Raw genomic sequence first — 25,701 nt, 5'->3', positions numbered from 1 at the left:
AGTCATTATCTGCTGTACATACTGGTTTCCGTTTTATTTTTAGTACCACATTCACTCTGAGTTTCAAGTTGTATTTGTGCATTTGTGTATTTTATGTGTGTTTGTGTGCACATATATATCTATGTAAAATTAGTCATCTGAACTTCTCTTTCCTCTTTTAGAGAGAAAAGATGAAAAGAAAAAGACTGATGTAAAGAGGGCTATGACTGAAACTAAGAAGAAAGGTACGGTTTGGAAATATTTCTTTCTGGCTTCATTCAGTTTTCATTTCCACTCTTGGCTCAAATACTATTGTTTTGGTTTTTTTTTTTTTTAGGTTAAGCCTAATCTGATGTCTGATGTGTTCTGTGTCCAATATTTTCTAAATCCTTTTCCTGACAAATAAAAAGTTCTATTTGTTGCCCATCTATGGGCTTTTTTAAAAAAATAATGAAGTCCCTAGATATAGCAGGACATAGTGATACTGCCATACACAAAACTTATCAGAGAGACACTCTGTTCATGGCACATGAGTTTCTGAATGTGAGGTAGCAGTATTTATTTATTTATTTAATAGAATTACAACCAAAACTTGCAGTGACTAAACTGCAAAGCCTGGATATCCATCTGAATCAGAATTTGGATCATTCCTTCCCAGGAAGTACCAAAAATCCACTAAGGTCTTGCTTTCATGGGAAAATATTTATGTCATTCATTAGTTTTTAATGACCTCATTGCTACTCAAGCTTAAGCTTAAAGATAGCACATTCACGCACTGATGATTTTCACAGAGCTTTTGATGAATTATTAAGGGTTCAAATCATCCATAGTTGATGCATAATGATTAATTTTCATTTTCAGTTATTGCTCTGTGGCTATTTGGGTGCAAGTGCTAGAAGGGAATAATCTGAATTAAACTCCCAAATAAGTCACTATTTTTTTTCAGCATTTGCCCACCAGGACTTGGCTGAATGCATATTTGAGTGCATCATTCAGAATTCTAGCATATCAAATTATTTTCTTTAATTAAATCTTAGAAAAAGAAGGAAAAAAAGAGAAAGCTCATGAGAAGACAGATGTCCCTGAAAGTAAAAAAGCAGGTAAGAAATTGAAGTCGTGCTTTCTATGCAATAGCTATCTGACTATTTAGTGTGAGCACTTTCAGGTTTTAAGTACTTGAGATAGGGGCATATGTAATTTATTATTATGTAAGTATCCAAGCTGGAGATAAATATCAAAGTATATTTATATATATGCGTGTGTGTGTGCACGTGTGTAATGTTTTTAGTGGTTTATGCATTTTATATGCATATATGCATTTGTGTATATATAATACATGTAGTTTTCAACTCTGTGATCCTGGGATTTTTGCAAACACATAAGAAACACTGCTTTATCTTATATGCTAAATCAATCAGGAACATAAGTAGTTTCAAAGGGTGTATAGCATGAGAGGCCTGAATGGAGCTCATAGATTTTTTTGATTAAGTATTTCACAAATTCAGCTCATTTTAAGTAGTAAATGGTAATATCAACATATCAAACCTCTTAATGTGGTATAAACCAGATATCTGTCTGAGGCTTTGCCCATGCCCAGAAAATTTTGGGTTATTTTCAATTTTAAAATAAAGTTATTAAATGTCCTGAGCCTAATTAGTTGTGTTTCATGCTATTTAGCATAAAAATATATTTTTTTCAAATATATTAGAAATTAACTTTTGTGTCTTGTTTACACTAAAATTGTTGCAACTTTTCTGTCCTGTTATTTCAGTATATTTGCAAGTATATTTAATGTATAAAAACCAAACATATCTCCAGTAAGTGACACAGCCTGTGAAACTGTTTCATTAAAATGAAGCCTCATTAAAATCGAGGAGAAACAAGATGGTCTAGCAGTTTGGTCATGATCTTAATGCCTAGAAGCACTGGTCCTACTTGCTACCTTGTCTGCAAGCTGTCAGTTACTCAGATGAACCTTTCAGTAGACTAGAGTAATGCCTAAAACCTTGGGAAGAGATTTAATATAGGATTGAAAGATTCAGAAACATAGTTTCTATGTCCTCAAGACAAGCCTTGTGCTCTGTTATCTGTTTATTAGAATCTGCTGAATTTTGTCAAAAGCTGAATGGATATATGTCCCATTATTTACTAACACCATGGATTAGATATGCAAATTTCAATATGCAACTGGCTCCTTTGCCATCAAATTGTATGTGGTCTACATAAACTTTCCTATTCAAGCATTTATGGCTGGTAAGAAAATGTTAATTTATGTTTGGTGCAATATAAAAATACAGAGAATGACACAGAATACCTTGGAGTACTGTCCTGACAGCACCATATTTAAGTGTGTTTCAGTCTTTTATAGCAGGGAGAGGGAAAGGCACTGGGGAGGAAAGGCATGGGGAGGAAAGGAAATACTCTTTTCCAAGTTAAGTTGCATATTTAAATGTACAAGCACAGATATAAAAGGAAAATATACTGACAACTCAAATATCTTTCCTAATTTTGTTCTGGTACTAAGCTTGTATTTCACTTGAAAATATAGAATTGTAAAGATTACATTTCATGGCAGAGCTGCAACATAAAGTTATTAATATGCTCATCTTCACAAGCTGTTGCTAAATCCAATGAGTCATCCTACCAGTACTAGAAAAACACAAATTAGACAAACCAAGACATCCGCACATTTCTGTCCCTTTTATTAGCTCTGTAGGTTGCTGCATTTTGAAGAGTTTACTAGCCTTTGTGTAAGAGGATGGTAATCCATAATATATTCTAGCTACACATGTTGCTGTTATTCCTCATTCAGCTTGATCTTTGAATGCATGTATACTTTCTAGCTTTGATTGGCAGCACCTATTGTTATCCCTAAAAGGTTTTAAGCCTGAAATAATTGCCACATTTGATCAACAGAATAGCAGTGCATAGTCCAGTTTTGAAATGAGGCTCCTTAATGTCTGATAGTATTTATATGCTTTGGCCAGACACAGCAAATGAACCTCAGCTTAAATCAGCAGTGTAGATAAGCATCCAAAAGCAAGACTTTAGGAACAGCTTCCAATTTTCTTACCTTTTCCAGTTAAAAGGCTAGGCAACTGTATTAAAATTCTCACCCTGTTTTTTTAATCCTCCCATTACCACTGGATGCCTCTGATTTTTGTCTCATTTTCGTTCCCCTAAACTTCGGCATACCTGAAGCCAAGGTGCACATGCACCATGCTGCCTCCTCACTACCACCAGCACCCACCACCATGCCACCATCTGCCACAAGCTGGCTGCCTGGCACCCCAGTCCCACTTCTGCTCCTCACTCTCACATACCTCCTCCCAGAAGACTCACCTCTGACAGGAGGTCTATTAACCAGGTTTTCCCCAGGGAAGAATGGTGATGTATACAGACTAAAACACAAAAGAGAGAGAGAAGATGCTCCAAAACTATGAGGTGATAAAAACATCTTCAAAATAATGCTCTGAGAGTAGCACTTTCCTCTATTCCTCTCCATCCTTATTCCTTTAATAAGAAATGCTTATGATTGCAAATACAGACTATTTTTGCTGATTAATATTTTAGATTATCCTTATTGCCCAAGAGAAAATTTTATCTCTGGTATTACAAGAATGGAGCTTTTTACGGCTCTCCATTAACTGCATCCCTGTGATGCTAGCTCACTTTCCTCTGTAACTCTCTTCCTCCATTCCTCTCTCTCTCTCTCTCTCTCTCTTTTGGCTGCTGCAGAGGAGCAAGAGTCATCTAACGTGAAATGTTCTCAGTCTTTAGTACAGAGTGAACTGTATGATTCTTAATTAGTTTTTAAAAATGCATTGTAGATAAAGCCACATTAATCTTCTGACCTTCAGCTCATACAGAAACATTGTTTAATTGTCCTGAAAAATAGATAATTCCATTGTTACAAACTCAGATATCTTGCTTAAACAAACATTATTGCTAGACACAAGGGTCTGGCACAGTCACACTTCAAAACATTTTACAAAAATTTGTCTAGCACTCTGGATAAAGAGCGAGCTACATTTTTAAATCTCCACGAAGGGAATTGCTGAGCCTTGGCAGAGACAACCTCTTGCCAGGACAAAGCTCCCAGTGGCTGGGACACATCATCTTGGAGGGGTCCAGCCTGCAACCTGATAAAGAAGACCCTCTCTGTCAAAGCTTCGGTGCCCAGCCTTACATGAAAATAAATATGCGGAGACTGGTATTCTCACGTACTTATAGGTTGTTTGCAGACTGTTTCCTGATGGTCCCTTTCTCAGAGTCTCAACAGTTTGGAGGTTCTCTGCTCCTTTTTGTAACAGCTTTCCTAAAAATTCATGAAACTCACACACATCCCGTGTGTTTAAGTTTGATTGCTGCAGACTCCTTTCCCACTTTGTTTCAGTTCTCATAACAAATAACATAGGTAATAAATGAGCTTATGAAGCAATGAAAATGTTACGCTTAATCATCACACCATTTCCTAACTAAAGCTCTGTTCAGATTTCGTAGATGATCTTGCCTTCCTGTTATTGCTGTATAATTTCAAATAATAATGTTAGTAAAAATACCTAGGTCTTGTGCAGCATTTTTTGATAATACGACATATAATGACTTTAGGAAGATAGTCGGTGCCTTTTCCTCCACTTTCTACACAAGGCAATTTAGGTACAGGCATGTCTACCAGGCCATTTGTTCATAAGGCTAGCTGGATTAAAGATCCCAAACTTTTATATACTTTCATTATGTCCCTAATACAAACCCAAGACACCAACCAGTGCAAATGATGTTTAGGAAGAAAACAATTTTGATTAAAAACATAAGGCCTGATCAGCTGGACAGTTGTTCAAGAATCCCAACATGCTGACCCTCTGCGACAAACGTTTTAATGGTGACAAACCCAGGTACCTCCCCAGCCAGTTCTGCCTAGCAGACATAAAACAGATCAAGGCCCTAGCAGATCCACTGACCACAGATCAGGGAGAATGATTTGACTTGTATTTTGTTGTGTTGGTACAGGCATGCTCTCAGCAAAACATCCAAGCCTTTCTGAGGACCATTGAAATCCCTATCTAAATCAGGAAGATAGGTTGTAGTGGTTGCACATCCACTTTGTTGTGGATGCATCTTTCATACAATCATAGAATCATAGCATCATTTATGTTGGAAAAGATCTTTAAGATAGAGGCCAACCGTGAATGTAGCACTGCTGGGATCACCACTAAATCATGTCCCTAAGCACAACATCTACAAGTCTTTTAAATACCTTCAAGGATAGTGAATCCGCCACTTCCCTGGGAGCTTGTTCCAGTGCATGACAACCTTTTTGGTGAAGAGATTTTTCTTAATATCCAATCTAAACCTCCCCTGGCACAACTTGAGGCCATTTCCTCTTGTCCTATCACTCGCTGCTTGAGAAAAGAGACCAACCCCCACCTCGCTACAACCTCCCTTCAGACAGTTGAAGAGAGTGATAAGGTCTCCCCTCAGGTTTCTTTTCTCCAGCTAAACAACCCCAGTTCCCTCAACTGTTGCTCATAAGAGTTATTCTCCAGACCCTTCACCAACTTCATTGCCCTTCAATGCTATGCACTCCAGCACCTCAATGTCTTTCTTGCAGTGAGGGGCCCAGAACTGAACACAGGATTCAAGGTGCGGCCTCACCAGTGCTGGGATGATGACTGCCCTGGCCCTGCTGGCCACACCATTTCTGATACTAGTCAGGATGCCGTTGGCCTTCTTGGCTGCCTGGGCACAAGCTGGGTCATGTTCAACCAGGTGCTGACCAACACCCCCAGATCCTTTTCTGCTGAGCAGCTTTCCAGACACTTCCCCAAGCCTGGAGCATTGCATGGGGTTGTTGTGGCCCAAATGCAGGACCTGGCACTTTGCCTTGTTGGACCTCATACCACTGGCCTTGGCCTAGTCTGTCCAGATCCCTCTGCAGAGTGTTTCTACCCTCACAGAGATCAACATATCCAACTTGGTATTGATTACAAACTTACTGGGGGTGTAATCAATCCCCTCATCCAAATCTTTGATGAAGATAGGACTATGATGAAGATAGGACTATGATAAAGATATATCTATGATGCATAATAGCATGTTATATGTTTTATAACATGCAGTGTTAGCAGAGAATGAGAGTGGTGATGCCTCTTTAGCTATCAAAGAAAACCTTTGCCTCCTGATTAGGAAAAGTCTCTGGGGGTTAAAGTTATAAACACTGATGTACACTGTAATGTTGTCACTGTAATAATAACAAAAAAATAAGCTAAACATTAATCTTAGGTATAAAAATTGAAAACAGTACTTTATGACTACCACAGAACTAGGTTAACCAGGTTATTCTTGCTATACTGTCACCCAGTGAGATCATGTAGCTAGAAGGAAAATTTATGTTCAATCCCATTTTAGAGAAGGTACTTTATAGTACTAGGTAGGCAAAGGAGAGTGGAGGTGATCAGGCAATGGCAAATAAGACCTACAAGGTTCCAGTCATTTTTTTGCATGGGTTGGTCACAGATGCAATGATTTAATATGAAATTGAGGAAAAAGACCATTTCATGAGCCAACTGTGTATTCTTTGTTATTGTGCTCAAATTATGATGATCATTTTTTAATTCCTAGTCTGAACAACAACAAAAAATACTAATTTAATTTTGTGACTTCCTTGGCTCAACCATTACTTGACATAGTCTTTATATCAATTCTTCCATTACAATAAAAGAACAACTACTGACACCTGGTGGCCAGTTACCTTTTTCTTTTATTCTATACACGTAGTATTTTGTTTGCTTTTAAATGTGGCAATCTAAAGAGTTTGATGATGAGATGATGATCCTGCTACTTATTTCCTCACACTCCTTTCCTATTGCTTTCATGGCTAATAAGACAGAGTGTCATCCAAATGTGACACTATTCTCAGAAGAAACATTTTGGAATAACAGTATTTTCAGCACTGTCAGAAAAGTCAAAATTAATTAAAATATACCTTATGACATAAATTTATAATAAAAAAAAATCTTGGCATACCCACTGATCTAGACTAGATATACACCACGCTGCCTGAAATGTTTTGGGTTGATCTGTCTGTAATAGATTGACTGCTTCATCTGGGATCCCAGTGTTAATCCCAGATCTTTTTCTGAGGAGCAAATGGGTTGTGTTTGCACATATTTGTAGGAAGGCATCTCTCTTGTCTCTCAAGAGCAGGGTTTGGAACTCTTCACCCTGCCCTGCCCACTCCCAGGAGTGTATTTCCAGCTAGGAAATAACTGAAGTGCTGACAGCTTTCAGCAGCCCAGCTTGGGCACTACCATGTGTCTCATGCTCCCTTAATGTGAGAGATGTCACACGATAGATGTCAGCAGATGGGAGTGTGATGGGTACTTTCAGGAGAATCCATTGTCAGACCTGAAAGGGCTAAGCAGGTGTAGAGGACGTTTCAATTTAGGCTGCTTACAACAGCAAATTGAACTTGTGAAGCCAGACCAAGAGAGCCAATGGTATTTTGGAAGTCACTGGTCACATACAGAAAACAAAATATGTTTACTCTTTAATTTTCTTGTGGCTTATTAGAAAAAAATAATAATATAAAATAATATAAAAATAAGAAGAAAAGAGAAAAAATGGAAGCCTGTTTTTAGGGTGACTGCCTCAATATGTATGAGGTAGGAGTTTTCAGGGGTAGAACCCTTTGTCACTGTTTCTTTGGTTATTGCAAAAAAAGACTCTGTATTGGGTTGACCCTGGCCAGCAGCTGAACACCCACACAGACTCTCATTCGTTCTCCACCCACCAGTGGAACGGGGGAGAGAAAAGGGAGAGCAAAAGTGAGAAAACTTGTGGGTTGAGACAAAGCTTAAGAAGTGAAAGAAAGAGGAGAAAATAAAGTTATGCAGTTGCAATGGCTCATCAGCTCTCACAAGCAGACCAGTTCCCAGCCAGTGTGAGCAACATCCACTCTTCCTCTCTACCCTCAGTCTTTATTTCTGAGCTTGACATCATATGATAGGGAATATCCCTCCCGCAAACTTGGGTCAGATGTCCCAGCTGTGTCCTCTTCTAACCTCTTCTCAGCTTGGTGGGGGCAGATAGGGTACAAAAAAAGAAAAAGCCTTGGTGGTGCATAAGCACTCTTCAGCAATAACCAAAACTGATATTTTAACAATTTTAGAGCCCTGAATCCAAAGCACAGCACCATACAGGCTGCTATGCAGAAAGTTAACTCCATTCCAGCCAGTACAGGAACCTGTAATTCATGTTTATTTGCATCTAGCTTTAGAAAGGTTAGAAGTTTAGTAGCAGAAATAATAAGCAATGAGTTGCCTAGAGATTCCTCATACAGACAATGTAGAAGAACAATAATTAAGGGAGCATAGTGTGTTATGAGTAGAGAGCAAATTCAGGAACAAATCATATTAAAGCGCACACAAAAAAAAGGGAAAATCCAGTTATGGACTCTATGATCTAGGGTTTTACTTATCAATATTCTTTTTACATCTTTCGCTGCTAGGCTTTTAATTCACTTGTACATTTGGCTTGCAGTTTGTACAACTGTTAGCAAAGACCCTGGCTCTGGTCTCATCCTAACCATTATTTCAATTAGCAATATGATTCTATGAATCAATGCCCATACACCAAAGCCTGGAAAACACATTTAGTTTTCCCAGCTGGCTGAATAGAGCTTCAGATTTCTTCTCTTGTACTACAGTCTGACTCATTCCTGACTAATCTTGCTCATGACACTATTATGCGTGTCAGATCCAACCTGATTTTTTCTTTCCTACTCCTCCTCTCCTGGATCCTATTCATGAGAACACAGTTACTAGCAGCTGATGTTACTCACTCTTCTTTCTCTGACACAAACAGGTTTAGACTTGACTTTGAGAACAATTTCCTGTTTGTTGGGCTTTGTATAACAAAATCACAGAAAGTGGAGATGGAAATTACCTACTAGGTCATCTAATCCTTCCTTCTGGCAATGCAGGATAATTCCTTACAGAATATCTTCAAGTGTTTTATCCAGTTGAGTTTTAAATGTCTGATGCAACCAGGCCTCCATCAATTCCCACAGAAGATTATTCTACAACTTAATAGATCTCACAGTTAAGAAGTGTTTCATTCCATTCTGCCTAAATGTTCCTTTGCTTAATTTTATCCCATTACTCAGATATATTCTCTTCTGACACTCAGATACAGTCTTTCTAACCTCAGGGCCCAATTCCCTACTGCCTCATGTGTTATATTGTCACTTACATTTACATCTGTAAAGTAGCTTTAAAATTGACAAGGTGAATGGCAAGTTCATATTTTTTTCATACAGCCATAAAATCATAAACCTAGCAACAGGGAACACAGATCATGACCATGTTTCACCTGGGTACAAGGCACTGGAGTGACTAGGACAGGCATATAAATACAGTGTCCAAATAAGAGAAAGAACAGAAAAAACTAACTCGAATTCTTTACAAATTAAGGATTTTATTCACAGAGAAGAATAGAGTATTCTATTCATCTCATCAGAAAGAGGTGACTTTATTATTGTGGATACTAAGTACCTTCACAGGGGAAAACAAACAAACCCTACAAAAACCAAACCCCAAACAAAACAAAAAAAAAAATGTTCCTGCCTACTATAGCTCCCTTTAACCTAATAGGGAAATAACATGAATGAATGTCTGGGAGCTGAATTGAATCCAGACTGAAAATGAGATACTAAGAGTGATAAACTACCACAGCACAAGGGTGTATATTGCTTTCCCTGGTGTCTGCAGATGATTGGAAGGATAATGGAAGATACACATCTGCTGAAAAGGTGCCTAGTTGAAATACAGGAGTCTTTGACAACAGTATTGAGCTAGATAACCCAATGGTGTGTTCTAGCCTTGGACATTATGAAGGCATATCCTCAGAGATGCACAAGATCAGCTAAAAGAGGATGCTGTGGAGAGTTGGTGAAGAAATGCAGCTTGAGACAGCTGTCATGCAAGTTTGTTGGAAAAATAGAAATCCCTTTCTGTATTATTTTTATAAGCCTTTGTAGGCAAGCATATGACTGGTGATCATCCTCTAAGTGTTCTGTCTTCCATGGAAAATAGAAAGCCTGCTTTTCTAGTTGATATTTCTAGGAATAATTAAGAGGCAGATATTGCTACTTAGTAAAAATTAATTTGTACCTCCTGAAACTGATAAAACAGGTAAAACCAGAATAAAAACAGGGTCACAGCAAGGAACAAGGGAAAAATTCAGAAAAGTAGAGATGCAAACACAGCAGAAAAGCAATTCCCATGGTCTCCATGTGACTGGCTGTTAAGGGAGTCTGCTCCTGAAACAAGACAAAAGGCAGCTCAAATATGTCCTATACTGAAAGTTTCAAAGCACTCAGTGGAATTCGAATTCTATGTCCCAACATCATCAGTGATTGACAACATGATTTCAAAGATATTTAGATGCCTAAATATGTAGCATGGCACCTGGTGGGATTTACAAGCAAGTCAAAGTAGGCCAGGCACATAACTGCCATTGATTTTCTACGAGAACTGAGCTCCTAAACAGCTCTACCACTTTTGAAAATGTACAGAGGCCGCAAGGTCACAGTGCTGTTTCCGAAAATATTGACCATTATTGCCTGTAGAAAGAGTTCTTCAGCTGGGAATGGTAACATCATTTATACCAAGACCAAATCAAACACTTATGCCCTTTTAGGACATGGTTAGGGTTCAGTGTTCAAGAGATAGAAATTAGGTAAAATGCAAAGAGGTAAACGACTAGAAACAAGTTTTTCCTGATTTCCTTCTGTCTCTCACTTCACCTGAACAGCTGACTGATTGTAAGACAAACTCTTCATTGCACTTGATGTTGCAACTCTGGGGTAAAAGACTGACCTCCTCTTTCATTTAGTATGAATCTGTTTTAGAGGAAACTCTGTCTCCCTTCCCATCCTTGTTCAGTTCTATGTGTTGTGCAAAGAAAACTCTAGAAGAGGAGGTAGTGAATATTCCCTGAGGTGCCTGCTCTATACATGAAATGTTAGCAGCAGATTAATAAGCTTTAAGCAAATTCTAGTGTTCCCTTTGCTAACTATTGTGAGTTGAGCGCTTTCAAGACTATGCTGAGTATTACTCAGGCCAGGCCTGCTTCTTTGTGTTCATTCTTTTCCATCTTTGCAAAAAGCATGAGTGATGTGTGAAAGGCAAATGGTGAATGACAGTGGTAAAATATGACTGCCAAAGAACTAGAAATGTCAACTCTTTAATAAATACAGAGAAAAGGGAGGAGGCTTGGGTTTGTACTACAAAGTCCCTTTTTGATGAGGTGGCAAGAGAATCTTCTTTGAACAAAGCACAGAAGTCAGTGTCTGACAGGCAATCCCTTCTGACACTGCATTGCCACTCTTGTAAAGAACTTTTTAGAGAAGTGTGATACTAGAAATAACCAAGTTTGAAGGTGATATATATTCTATCTAAAGTACACAAGGTAACCAAATAATCAGTTTGCATTTGGACTTTCAGATATACAGAATGAAATACCTGTGCTGTGCAACCAGCTGGGTGGCATAGCTTTAATTAAAGAATCCAATTTATTTCAGCAATCCTGTTTATGTTGTCTGGGGATTAATGTAATGTTTATTTTTCCAGTCACATCCAGAAATAACAGGATTAGAATATGCTTATGCATCTAACAACACAAAGTTAATCTTTTTAAGGAAGGAAAACAGTTTTGTGCCCTCAAAATAAGATGTATATCTGAGTCAGTAGGCCTGATATTCGGGATAATTATTCTATGTGAAACATCCATCTACAGGCACATCAGCCAGGCTGTGATGACATATCTAGGCAGTGCTATGTATTTTCTGCTGTCACCCAGTAAACAAGTTCAAGGCTTGACCCACAGCTAAATAAAGTTAGTAGTAATCTTAGGAGTTTGGGATCAGACTGATGTTCTTTCATTTATTTCCTTTATACTTAAAAAGAAAAGGCAAATTTTCCCTTAACTTTGAACTGAAGTTTTAGAAGTTTTTTACTAAGTTTTAATGAATACACAGTTGATAAAGACTTCCATGTCACTTATTTGAAAGTATACTTCAGTCTCTTGGACGCCTTTGCCCTAGAAAGCTTCATAGACCAGAGGCATTCCTGACTTATAATAGGGCATCCTTTACACTTCATTCTTAGTTAAATTGTTTAAACTTTCAGTAATAGCCATACTTTTTTTTTTTTTCTATTTTTCAAGAAGCAGAGCCAACTTTGTGGCTTCGGTATATGTAACTGAGATATACTGTCAGATGAAGTATTATTGAATGATTAGCATAATAGAATGGGCAGCTGTTCTTAAGCAGAAAACCCATGCATAGCTGTGGTTATAACTGCATTGATTTTCAGCTTAGTTGCAGTAGGTACTGCATGAGGTTGCTTGCTTATAGATTTTGCTTCACTTATGAGAGTGTGTGTCACCTATAAAGATGAACGGATGGATATTACATTATTCAAGATCTCCATTTTAACAGAGTGAGAAATCTGACTGCATCTGAGTTCAGAAGAACAGGAAGTATCTTCATCCTAGTGATAATGTCTACAGATGCCATCTGTACATCCTTCTCTTTAACAGAAAGAAATTGATACATGTTGAGAAATACAGAAAGAGATATCAAGGGATGCATGGCATGCATACACTTAACAAAGCCTATTCTGACTATGAAAAAAAAATCTTATGCTTCATTCAACAAGTATTGGTGCTGAGCTTTCTTAAGAAATATGTAGATACTATATCCCCCATAATTTTTCAAGAAAAGGCAAAAATGATGAAGCAACCTTTCAGCTGTTATATTTATGCTAATACAAGGGACAGTTTATTTCAGAAAAATACTTGATGCTTAAATTTTAGGAATTTATGTTATTTCCTGCACTTACAACACAGAAAAGCATTACCTTTTTCCTGAACAACTGCAGCTTGTGTAATTACCTGCACTTGGAGCTTCCTCTATATGGATGACTGTGATATCGCATTGTGCTTGAAAGTTTTGTTTTTTTAAACCACTCCTGATGAATGCAGAAGGCAATGGAACGTGTTTCCACCTGCTCTGCAGTGGGGGAGACTGAATCCATTTCAGCAATTACAAAGTAGAAAGGAGAAATCACTAATTAGTGAAACTATGAATCACTGATACAGTTGAAATTAGCCATTCCCAAAGTGCAGGCTGTTTCTTACAAGTGTAGCTGAATCACTTGTTTGCTCACATCCCTCTCTACTCACTTTTTTTTTTACTCTATTGAACTTTTTTTAATGATCTTGGGAAATCTGTTTGAGATAACATTTATTATTTCAGTCACACACATTGCCACTCAACTTTCTGGAAACCTCCGCTGGCTTTAGGCTACTACCTGCCTCTGCTGCTCTGCTGCTCAGGGCTTACAGGCCATCTATGGCAGCACATAATATAATGCTCCCTTGTAAACATGATGGACATAGTAGAGGCAGCACAGTGGGGAAGCAACACACGCAAGGGCTGATGTTGATAAGGGACTTGAAGATGCCAAAGAAATGAAAAAATTATAAAAAAGCTTGTGAGTAGGAAGAAAATAGAGACAATGTGAGGAGAAAGGACACCCTTCACGGAAAGTAAAAGGAAATGCTTGAATATTTTTCCTGCTTCATTGGAAAATCTGTCAAAATTTTAGAATACTATCACCAATTGAATATTGTAATAATAACAGAAGAATGTTAGTTAGCTAGTTTTTCATAGTCCTAAATCCTTATAACGTCTTTATATCCCACATTGGTTATCAGCACCTTTTGAGACTTGTTCGTTATAGTCCAGTCTCATGTTGCTTGAAGAAATTTGATTTTACCTCCCAGAAGCTCCACTTTCTTCCACTTTCACCCAGAAACAGTAATGCCATCTGCAGTTTCCCTTCACTTCATGTCCTATAGCCTGGAGAGATTTCATCACAAAACCTGCAATCTGGGATTCAAGGCTTACTGGCCTCTGCCAATAAATTTCCCTGTTTTGCCCAATTGACTCTCAAATGAAGTTAGATAAACTCTGGTCAAGGGATTTATTGCTGTCACCAAATGGGTCAAGGGAACAGCTCTGAAGCAGCAGTGGCACAGTACATTGCTTTTCCTTGTGCACATCTTCACTAGTTCAGTGCGAAGCCTTTTTAATGCTCACTAAGAAGTGATATTTTGGAAAGGCAAAAGGAGTTTTGTCAGTAGTTGTCACAGAACATATGGCAATATTGTGCTCAATGATTAAGACAAGGAATAAAATCAAGTGTTGTTCCAAACACAGAATTATCCATGTGGGAGATATGCTGTTATTTCTGAACAGCTCTTTAATGCCAATGTCAAATTTTAGGGTTTAGGGAAAATATGTTAAAAAGTAAACCTTACATTAGTATGAACGATTTTGATAGAGCCTTCCTAGATTCTACGCTCAATGAAAAGAACAATATTGTTTTAATTCCCTGTAATATGACATTTTTAAGATTTTAATTGTAAAATGGAAACATTACAATAGAAATTGTAGACATTCTGAAAAAATGCACCTATATGTGGGCATCTGCTGTTTCAGAAGAGTCTGAAATAAAAATAAAAAATATTCCCAAAAGCCTTGAGATGTGGTAAGATGACAGTTATTTCAGTAATGCCACACAGTTAGTGTGAAATTATCAAAAATAGTATAAATGGACACATTCTTAAAGACAGTTTTGAACTGAACCCTTCTCAGAATGGTGGAATATTAGCTGAAATCAATATAGTTCTGTGGAAATAAGTTTTAACAACTCCAGGTAAATAACAATAATAATAATAAAAAGGATGTTATTGCACAGTATATTTCAATAGAGCTTGAAAATGGTTGTTTAATTATTATATGTTCAACAGCAGTTCGTTTTTCGTAATGCTTAGCTGTCTGGGGTGTCCTGCTTTTTTACCACTGTAAATCACATTAGCTGCAAATCTTGCTACTTAATAAATTGTTTTTAAATTCTGGTACATCTGCTAGCTTGGGAGCAGACTGTACTGAGACTGGTCTCTAGGCGACTTTAATTATGTTTTTCATCCACATGATGGAAGTTCTCAGCCATCATATGCCACCTGCTATCATTTTTTTTTCCACTCATACTTGTAAAGGTACATTGTCTTAAAAGCTCTGTAGTTGTATTTCATTTACAGAGCCAGAAGTGAAACCCGTTTTCTGTTGTGCTTTGGTCAGTAATAACAACCAGAAGCCCCTTTCTTTTCTGGACAGCCAGCACAATTTTTAATTCAAGATACTGGAATAATATAATTTTAACTTTAAACATAATTCTTTCCGGTTCTTCATTTTTCTGCCCTCTTTTCCTCCCATTTTTATTTAAAAGAAGAACTAAAACCTAAGTCAAAATACGTAGTAAGAGCCAAACTATGACACAAGATTTGTGTAAGTCTTCTTAGAAACATTTTTCTTTTAGTCAGCTAGTAGAGCTATGGTCAGATTGTGTGAGGCATCTTCATCATGCAACTTCTTTTCTATGGGTCTGCGTAGATCATCAGACAATGGGTAGGGTTTGGTTAAGTCCCTTCTAGTATGTGATCACCAGCTACAGGTAGAGAAGATAGATGGCCAGCGCAAGCTGAGGTTTAGGATGAGAATTTCTCATTTAGTAACTGCTTAACACTTTAAATTTCTCTTTGGTTTATGATTCCATGAATCATATCTTTCAGAGGCATCTAGTAATTTCTTAGGGTCCTGTTGCTTAGTCCAGATCAGGCAGTACAGAGGAATCTTGCATCATTAGCACCCTCAAACTTAGCTATTAGCTTACACAACTTTTTATTAGGATATTAACTACCATTCAGCTCAGACACTGTAGTTGCCAGCTGAAACTGAAATTAGTTTTTGTTTGTAATTTTGGTATTGCCATCATGCTCTTTGGTAAGCTTCCAAAGAGAAAGGTTGTTTTAGATGCAACGTAAAAAAATTATGCTTCCAACAGTGACAGTGGGTTTAGGCAGCTATTTTGAACAGTTCATCCTTAACAGAGCCATCAGTATATTGTCTCTGAAATATTCACTTATCTGACTAACACTTCTAATTTAAGATTTTTTTTATATACTTACACATATTTGAGTGAGTGCTTTCTAGGAAGAAAAAAGCTCTCAAGAGAGTACAATATGAACGTTTTTTAATATAAAAAATAGGTTGTATGGAGCAGCTGAAGATCTGCTGTTCTCAGATGTACAATGTACACTGCATTCTAAATCCGTTGCTAAAAAAGGTGTAAAAATTTTGTGAACTTCAGATCTAGAATTCATTTCAGAGCAATGTTTGAAATACTACACTTTGGAAGTTTGTTTAAACTCAACCACACTCTATACTAGAAAACTGAGGCATCCTTATGTAATGGCTTATTACCAACTTCCTAGGGACTCACTGGCATGAAAGGCACTATATAAGCTTAGAGGGATTTTTTTTTCTTGCCCCATGTGTAGTTTAGATGTCCTTTGCGGTTACTGTGTATTGCTAGTTTACTTCAAAAGAATGCTGATAGAGGCCTGAGGAAAAGATCAAGCTATGTGCTGAAAAGAGGTGAGAGAATAAAGTACTTAGCTGTTTTACTGAGATACATCTGTGCTGGTTGCCAAATACTCATTCCTAGTTTGAATTCAAAATTGATTCTTTTAGCCTGTAGAAATAAGAACAAAGTTAGATCACGTTTGTTTAAATATTTGGTGGTTTTAATAGAATAATTTAAAAAGGTTTTACTTTCATCATTTTCAGTAGTCAGAAAAAGAAAAATCTGTTCATTCACCTGGGAAGAGGGGAGCTTGTACAACCATCTTTGCTTTTTGAGAATACAGACCAGAATACAACTGTTTTCAAATATCTCCTGAGACTAACTGTAAAAAGAAAAGGGTGCTTCACAGTCCTTCACAGCTGAAAAATTATTTTCTAAGCTATGGTGCTTTGCCTTTTAAAGTCTGTTACAGGTGCTTTCAAAATAATTAAAAAAAAAACAAACAAAGAAAAAAAAAAAACCACCACAAAACCAAAACAAAACCAAAAGCGAAACCAGCAGCATGGCTAAGATTGTCATACATAGCCAAAATCTTTTGATGGTTCAGTATCTGGGTGGTTTAAGCCCTTTAAGAAGACCTGAATATCAAACCTGTCCTCAACAACTTCTGAAAAATTGACTGCTTCAGATTTGGCATCAGATTACCAAACACATCATATTTGAAGTCTTATCTCCTGCAGTAAGTCTGCTAAAGTTTTGGGGGTCTTTTATTAGTTTACAATACCAAGAAGTGAGACTTTTCTTGAAAAGAAAATGCATTCCCTGTTGTTGAATATCAAATAGTTCTATCACCAAGACCAAGGACAGTCACAGTGCTTTTGTCTGTACTACTCTCCAAAGCTGCTAGAGTGCCCAGCCTGATGTTCAAGTGTTACATGGGTCCTAATGAAGTTACATGGCTTCCAAAAAGTGTAGTCACCATTCTTGTGTCATACACTTGCCTTCCCTGTTGCCAGAATTCAGATGTAAAGCTTTAAAGAGAAAAATAGCCTAAAGGTCTGGAGATTCTATTTCCTAAACTGATTGGCAAAGATGTGATTATGATGTTTATATGTTGCCTAACATTAGTGTTTGAAAAGTTAATTATTTCCTCAAATTCCAATTCTTAATTAACTTGAAAAAATACAGACCCACCAAGATGTCAGAGCGCTTGGTGGTGGTGGTTTTAAGAAAAATGTAATGACTGTAAAAACCCCATGTAATATACACTGTATTCTCAACCACCGTCATAGTTTGAAAGTTAAACCCTAGGCCTGTACAAAGCAAAAATGAATGAGGCAAAATACTCATTGACTTATATTACACTAGTATAATTAATTTTATAATTCAATTTTGGCATTATTTTCCTTTGAGTTGTTTAGTTATGTGTTATTTGTGATGTATAGCAGGTAAGTACATTTTGGGACTTCAGAAATTCAGGTCAGTTTTCCCTCCTTCTTTGAGTTTCCATCCTTCTGTTCAGTACTTTACAATTGTCATATGTTGCATTCAAGTGTGAGGTGCCTAGATGCAAATAGTATATAGCCTAGATGCAAATAGTATATAGCTTCAAAGGAACTTCCATAGTTCACGGCCCTGCAAAAACTCCTTTGGGGACCTTTCTGCAAATCATTACAGCCTAAGTATGGCTTTAGAAATCAAACTTTAAGCACCTTGTCTTGAAAGAAATAGCTTAAGCATAAAAATATTTGTATTTTCATATCAACATGTGTTATTGGAAACAACTGTTGGTAATTTTTTGCTCTTTAAAAACAAAACAAAAATGCAACAAACCCCCTTAAATTATAAGATTTTTTTTAATGCAAAAATGGTCCAGATATTTTAGTCAAAATTTACTATATGTTGTGTATTTCATATGATGGAAAAACACATTCATTATTTTAACATAAATTGTGGCTTTAGAATATATTAAAGTATGTTGTCCTAATAAATGATGCCTTCTATGAAAAAAAGAATGAAAGAACTTGAGGGCTTTATTTAGATTCAGTTTGTTATTGCAAATGATGCTGTGAATTTATTTATTTTTTTATAACCTTCAGCAAAAGAAAATTATTGTGATAAATGATCATATCACTGCAATATACACCCTTAAAAATTTCCATATCTGGCACCTAATAGGCACTTCTTGAAGGCTTCAGTAGGCTCCTTAGCCAGATAATGTGGCTGAAAGCTGCCTCATGATTAATTTCATCCAAATGTGGTAATTATCATACTTTGAAGTAATGCCTGCAAAACATGTTTCACAGAGAGTTAGTGGAAGCAGAGGATTAACCTAGAAATATTTCAGTTCAGAGCAGCATATCATCCAAATAGAAATGTATTTTCTTCTGAATTTTTCAAGACTTTTACTAGACTACTTGGCAGTCATTTTCATTACCTTATATCAAATTCTTCACAGCAGTTTAGAGAGCAACAGAAACTGAAGGAACTTTGTATTATTACCAGTAATGGAATGGTATTGGTTTTGCAGACTACTTATTTTGGCAGCATCTGCCCTGAAGTATTTTTTGTTTTAGTGTTTAAGAGCACTATTAATTTACCATCCACATATGTTGTAGGCAAAAGCATTATCCTGTCTATATTCTAGGCACACTATAGATTATTAGAGAGGATGTTCATTTCCTCATGGGCACCTATGGGAGTAACTTTTGCTATTGGTCTATGCATCTCTTTGTTTCCTATCTCACAGGACCTCCATGAACCTTTCTTAGTAGTACAGATGAGGCTACTGAAAAAGGCATGCAAGGCCTGAAGTATGGTTATAAAAATAGACAATTTTTGTACCCAGCTAAAAGCCCTGAGATAGAATAGCACCAAGAATTATAATGGAGAGAGAAGCTATCACTGAGTATTTCTGCCCACTTACATCTGTTTAGTAAAGATTCTAAATCTTCTCTCAGCAATCAGATAAAGTCCTACAAAAAATGGCACAAAAATGTCACCTTAACTGAAGATGAGACTGAACAGCCTAGTTAAGCATCTCTGATAAGCTGCCTGACCATGCTGTGATTTGAAATATCCACTTTATTTTAACCTTGTTTAGATCAACTGGGGATGGATATGAGTTACTTTTCACAAGCCTGAAAGTAATGCATTAGATTGAACTTTAACTGAACACTAGGAAAAGTTCACAGAAGCAGGGAACTTTTCTCCTGGCTGGTTTGTAGGAATGGCTTGGATTCTCTCTCTCTTCCCTTTTGCTGTAAATCTTCCATTTGTTTTGGTTTGTGGGAAGTATGTGGCAGTTGGAGTTTTGGCAAGGTGTTGTGTGACGCCTTCCAAACTAAGCCTCAATTGTATGGTTGTAAACAGTTGTAGGAAGATAATTCCTTTCATTACATGTCTTTATACTTCGGCTTCTAGTGACTTTTCCCTTGTGTTTCTGCAACCTGATAATGTGCACGTGATGAGCAGCCATGGCTCAGCTAGTACATGTCAGCCATGATAATTATATGTCGAAACTCACAGATTACTATACTGAAATTAAACAAAAATGTTTGCATTCACACAGGTGTTGGATTTACATTTAAGGTTAAATAAAACTATACCACAAAACAAACAGAAGCGATCTGATTTACTGCATCATTCAAATTCACTTCGTAGGAAATAAGCTGTTTCACTTTTAAAGCACACATTTCAGTTTTCTATCTACCTATAGCCTTCCTAGCTGGTTTTATGCATATGTGTTTTTTTATCTTACAGATCAAATGGAAGCTGCTGCACCCAAAGAACTAAAAAGTAAGATACTACTGTGTCACAGGTTATGATCTCTCTTATATGTCATGTAGTTTCAAACATCATGTTTCAATAGTACAAAATAATAGTTACTGAATTGTTGAAAATACAAAGAAGAAAGTATCTGCACCATTTATAATTAAAAAATGACATGTTTAGACTTCTGATGCCTCCTACTTTCTAAATCCATTCTTAACCTACTTCTAATTCCACACTCCTTTGTGACTGATAGTTCTGCCTTCCCCTCTCTTCTATCATTGTCTTCAAAAACCAAGGTTTCATGGGGAAGATGTCAAATGAGGTCTTAGCTAACTGTGCTCTCAGTGGCAGCAATTTTGGTAAATGGGCTAAGACTGAGAGTCCAACATGAGGACCACTGAATTTATCTTCACTAATGCAAAACAAGGGCCCTGCCTATTCAGTTACTTCAGATTCAGCCAGAGAGACTTCTGAGGCAGAAGAGAGGTAGGGGCTGGGCTGTTCTGTATAAATAACAAAAAAAAAAATACTGTGAGAAAATGATATTGTTAACAATGGAATTCTTAACATTCTTTTCCTACAAATTTCCAAGCATCAATGCCTCAACACAGAAATAGTAGGACAGTTTCACTGGTAGAACCTCATCTTAGATCTCTGTTCTGAAAGTGCAGTAGATAAGAAAAATTAGGAAAATTATGGGAATTCGAAATCTCATTCAAATTAGTGATTAAACAGTGCAGATTCCCATCTCCATATATGATCTTTCCTGACCTATATGGGAGTATAATCCCCACCATCCTCACTTTTTCAGGAATTTAAAGAAAGATTTCCTTTGATAATCAAGAAAAGCTTATACATTTATTTCCTACTCAAATTTTGCAGAAGCACTGAACAAAAATTCAATAGACTTACTCTGCAAGTAATGTCCTATTGGTGAAATAACTGCTTGCCTACAAGCAGGTCTTAAAGGATCTATTGATTTGGGCACATGATTCTACTTGTGGGAAAACTCCCCAGAAGCTGTCACAGCAAAACTTCCTAACTTTCACCAGGTTAAATTTTCAGGTGACACTTATTGATGCATAGTCATTAGCACTCAAACAATGTGTGAATTACAAACTAAAAAGCTTATGCTTGCAAAAGAAATTTTAAAACATTTTGAACTTTTGTTTTAACGCTACTGGAAAGTTAAATAAAAATTAAAAGGTTTTGGTTAAACATATCCTCCATCTTAAATTTTTACCTCAACAAAATCGTTTTAGTTGCTCAGAAATTAAATATTTCAAATTAAACCAAAAATCTTGGTAGAAAAAAGAATCTCGGCTTAATGTGTTTTCACAGATGCTACAAACTAAAAATTAAAAAAGTCTCACTGGACAACAAGCTCTAGCCAACAGCTCAGAAGGAAATAAATGCAGGAGTCCTGCAGTTTTTTAGTAAGTCCATCTTGTCATCTGTAGAACAAGTGTGCTGGATATCCTGCTTCTTCTACAAGAGCAGGCACTCAGGAAAGTAATATTAAGTAAATTCAAGGTCTTCTACATATTTCCCTGAAAGCTAGGTGAGCACCCCAAGTAATTACAGTGCTGTGATAATAAGTTAGGATATTATAGTCTGCTGTATGCTTTCAAATGGATGGAAGCAAAACAATTGCACACATGCAAAATATATTTTGTTTTCATTTTGTTCCACAAGACAATATGATGCATCTTTTATGAACTTCTCAAAAAACTGGAGGCAAAGAATTCAAAATTACATTCTCGATTTACCTATATCATTTTTCTTTGCAATAACACAGTGACAGATGTGAACAATTTCTTGACATATTTGTGGTATTCTGTAATTCAGGTTGTGATTAAAATGATTAATTATTTCCTCCAAAATATGGAAAGGTGAATTGTGAGTTAGAGGATCTTCTAGTTGATATAAGAAATTGATTATGAAAGTCAATGAGGTTTAGTTTATGGGTATTTGTTAAATTACTGTGATTTAAGTACAGTCTATTTTGGTAGTTGCTGAAGATCAAAGCAGTTAACTAAACACTAGTAAAGAGTAAAGAAATCCAGTAGGCTGGTTAGGTTCTTCTATCCAGGACTGAGATTCTCCAAGTCCCTTAGGGGATGCACATGCCCTTTATCATTTGGAGCTTCATTCTGCAAGGAAATGTCCTGCCTCAGCAAAGAGAAGGTAGTGCAAATGAAAAGACCAAGAACAGATGAACTACAGCTTAGGAGCCTGAAAAGTCCTGCTTCTCTGCTAGGAGAACTCAGCAGTTGCTTTTTCAAATGCACGATCACACATGAAGTTGTTGCCATAGGCTGGTTCATGGCCTTCTCCTCTCATAGCTGTAGGATCAAATGCAAATGCTCCCAGACCACAGCTGCTGCTTGAACAGCATGGCCATGCCCAAAACCCTAGGTACCTGCTTTGCTCTGCTTTGCCAGTAGATACTGAATTACTAGACAGAAAAGGCTAAAAGAAATTATTCAGTGCCTGATGGCAAGAGTTTGTTATCCCTTCAGATGGCTGTTTTGTTGATGTCTTTGAGCTTATTGAAAGCAATTCCGCTCTTTTCTCTTTGGGAAATATCTTTGTCTAACTCTTCAGTATAAAAAATGCTACAGACTGTACCTCATTGGAAGCCTTTCCTCAGATTTCTGTTTGAATTTTTGTTTGTTTATTTGTTTTTAAATATCACACTCTATAGTAATGGGTTTGATTTGTTCTCTTTTTTAAGAATCAGCAAAAGCTCCTGCAGCCAGATCAGCCACCAAAAAAGCAGCAGCACCAGGTAAAGGAGTAAAATGTTCATATTCAGTGTATTTCTTGTGTTCTTGAACCAGTTTATTGCATCATAGCACCATCTGCTGGATTATAAAAAAAACCACTGCTTTGGGGTGTTTTGTCTGTAAGTTACTGTGATAATTTGTGTGTGAAATCTCTGCTAAGAACAAAAGTATTTTGCACTGATCTCTAATGTTATGATTGATTCTTGTCCATTCATGGCAGCTATGAGGTGCCATATTTGGCCATTCTGCAGGGCTTGAGATGCAAAAAAGAATATGAATGTAAAAACTGATTTAAAAAGCAGTATTTACAGAAATGAGTTCCCATGTGAGGCTGTATTTGAGCACTTCAAGAAGGGAGTCTGTTTTTACAAAGTGCTGACCTCACGACAGGCTTTCAAAAATGGAGCTCTTAGATAATCATAAATGTGCACTGAAAAGACAAGCAAATGCTTTTTAAACAAAATAATGGCAATAAATCATATCTGAGTTTAGATTGGATTGTGTAAATCTGCTATTTTCAATTGATTTCTGATCTCATCTGCTACAAAGGCATCTTCAAAAATGTTGCATTTTTGGTTAATTTAGTAAAACACAATATAATGAATAACAACCTGAATATCAGGATATTTGTAGTTTTACTACATTTAAAATAACTGAGGAAAAAAAATGGGTGTTCTCATGTGAAAATGTACAATATAAAAACATAATATTTTTTTGAGACCTATTTATTTATCTAAGATTGTTTTCCAGCTGTCTTTCTCTAATTCAGAACTTCTTGGTGGTCTGCTTTTAGAGATTGCCTCCACCAAATAAAGGAATAACTTCCAATAGTAAGGGAGATGATTGAAAATTAGCCCAGGATGAATGTAAGCCAGGAACCTCTTTGCCTCTACCCCAAAAGGACTTGCAGCCTGGAACTGCAGTCACTACAGGCTATTGTAGGGCACGCAGTACAGCTGTACAATGTACTGTGTGAAGCTGGCCTAAGAAGCACCATTTCCCTGTAGATGCTCCCAATCCCTGTCTGCTGTGTTTGTTTGACACTATGTTCAGTTGTGCTAACACACTGGGAGAACAGTGTAAACCACGTCTTAGAGCTAAAAACTGCCCTACAAATATGTGTAAGTGTGTGTGTGTGTGTTTGTGGCAGGGTGTTCAGTCTGGATCGTATCAGTAAGTCTGTCTTCACATCTATAGCTGTGTAACTGATAATTTCTTAAAGCAGCTCTGTTGCCAAAATGTGTGATAGTTAGACCCCTAAATGTCTCGACAGCGCACTGCAGAAATCGTTATGTTAGAAACATATGCTTGAAATTAATTCATTCCACCTGCTTGCACCCAATATTTGTGTTCATTTTTGAAAAATATTCCAATGAGTCTGCTTGTTGGCAAGAATGGTGATGACAGTAATCTGCTTAAGATAAAAGAAAGGGGCAAAACTGGCATGGTTTTTATGGAAAAATAAAATGAGTTTGTCTGTTCTGACACATTTCTGAATATCTAGTTTGCCTTAAAAGTGATAAAAAGCAGCAGACTTTGACTTCTTGTTTTTGTTTCTCCTCTCCAAATGTCACTGCTCTCTGAAAATTAATTTACCCCCAGAATAACTCACCATAGCAAAATATTAAATATGCTTGTTTGGCAACACCATAACTAGACTGTTGCCTATTAGTACAGTAAATTAAATACATTATCCAATTTCATATTTAATTTCCTTCCACATATCTTATTACATTATGACCTGTATCCCAGAATGCCTAGAGCTGAAGGTTTAGTCCTATCAACAGACTGAACAGACTGAGGGCACAGCTGGTCACCTTCCAGGGCTTCTACATCACATATGTTCTGGTCTTAATGTCACTGGTGAAGCAAATCCTGCCTAATACACTGTGCACTATTTTAGCTCCATATATTTAGACAGATAAAGCAAAGAAAGTGAATGTGGAATTTGGAATTCTAAGAGAGATTTTGTGTCTGGAAACATGGCTGCTCTAGGAAACCAGCCTCAATTAATATCTGTTACTTGATTTTCAAAGGGGATATTTTCAAACATAGTATTTTCTCTAACTGGGAAAAAGTCCTTCTCTGGCAACCATCTGAAACTGTGCTGAAAAACATACTATTTGTCTCTAAAGCAGAATAGTTTCGTAGATATATGGAATTGATGTTATTCTGAAGGGAGAAAATGGAGTTGAAGATAATTCATGAGACTATTCTTCACTTACACTGTCTTATGTTGTCCTCATACTAAACCCCACTGCCATTTCCTCTTCTTTCAACACAGTGCTTTGCCTCCCTAGTTGTGCCATCAGGACAGAACTGAGAGTCACCTAGCCTTACAAAATCTCTTTTTTATTTTTTTATTGCTTTTCCCTGAGGAGGGATGCAAGTTTCTTTTCCCAGGTACTCTGTGTGGCCTGTGCCCAGTGTGCTCTCTGGACGGTTTCTCAGAGCTAAGAATGTATGCGCTGAACACCTGCATTATCTGCCATCTTTCTGGCATCTTTCCCTGTACCCCCACCCCCACGGAGCCCACCTGGGAAGAGGTCGCACACCATGTTACATATCACACCCTGCAGCTCCCACTAACTCAGTGGGCACAGACACATCACACCTCAGCTTGGTAAGTGTGCTGTCCTGTTTCAGCACCATGAGGAAAACAA

General features: G+C 37.0%; 1 protein-coding gene across 1 annotated transcript in view; it reads left to right on the top strand.

Annotated features, from left to right (window-relative positions):
* The window catches only part of TRDN (triadin), a 226,918-nt gene that overhangs the window by 105,336 nt on the left and 95,881 nt on the right, over nt 1–25,701 (top strand). Inside the window, exons 14-15 of the mRNA XM_034060756.1 lie at nt 162–224; nt 1,017–1,079. Coding sequence (XP_033916647.1) covers nt 162–224; nt 1,017–1,079 — 126 coding nt within the window. The remainder of the gene's footprint in view (nt 1–161; nt 225–1,016; nt 1,080–25,701) is intronic.

This window comes from Melopsittacus undulatus, chromosome 3, assembly GCF_012275295.1.
Source record: "Melopsittacus undulatus isolate bMelUnd1 chromosome 3, bMelUnd1.mat.Z, whole genome shotgun sequence".
Classification (NCBI taxonomy): Eukaryota; Metazoa; Chordata; class Aves; order Psittaciformes; family Psittaculidae; genus Melopsittacus; species Melopsittacus undulatus.
The sequence above is the reverse complement of the archived record's forward strand: the minus strand, read 5'-3'. Positions and strand labels throughout refer to the sequence as shown.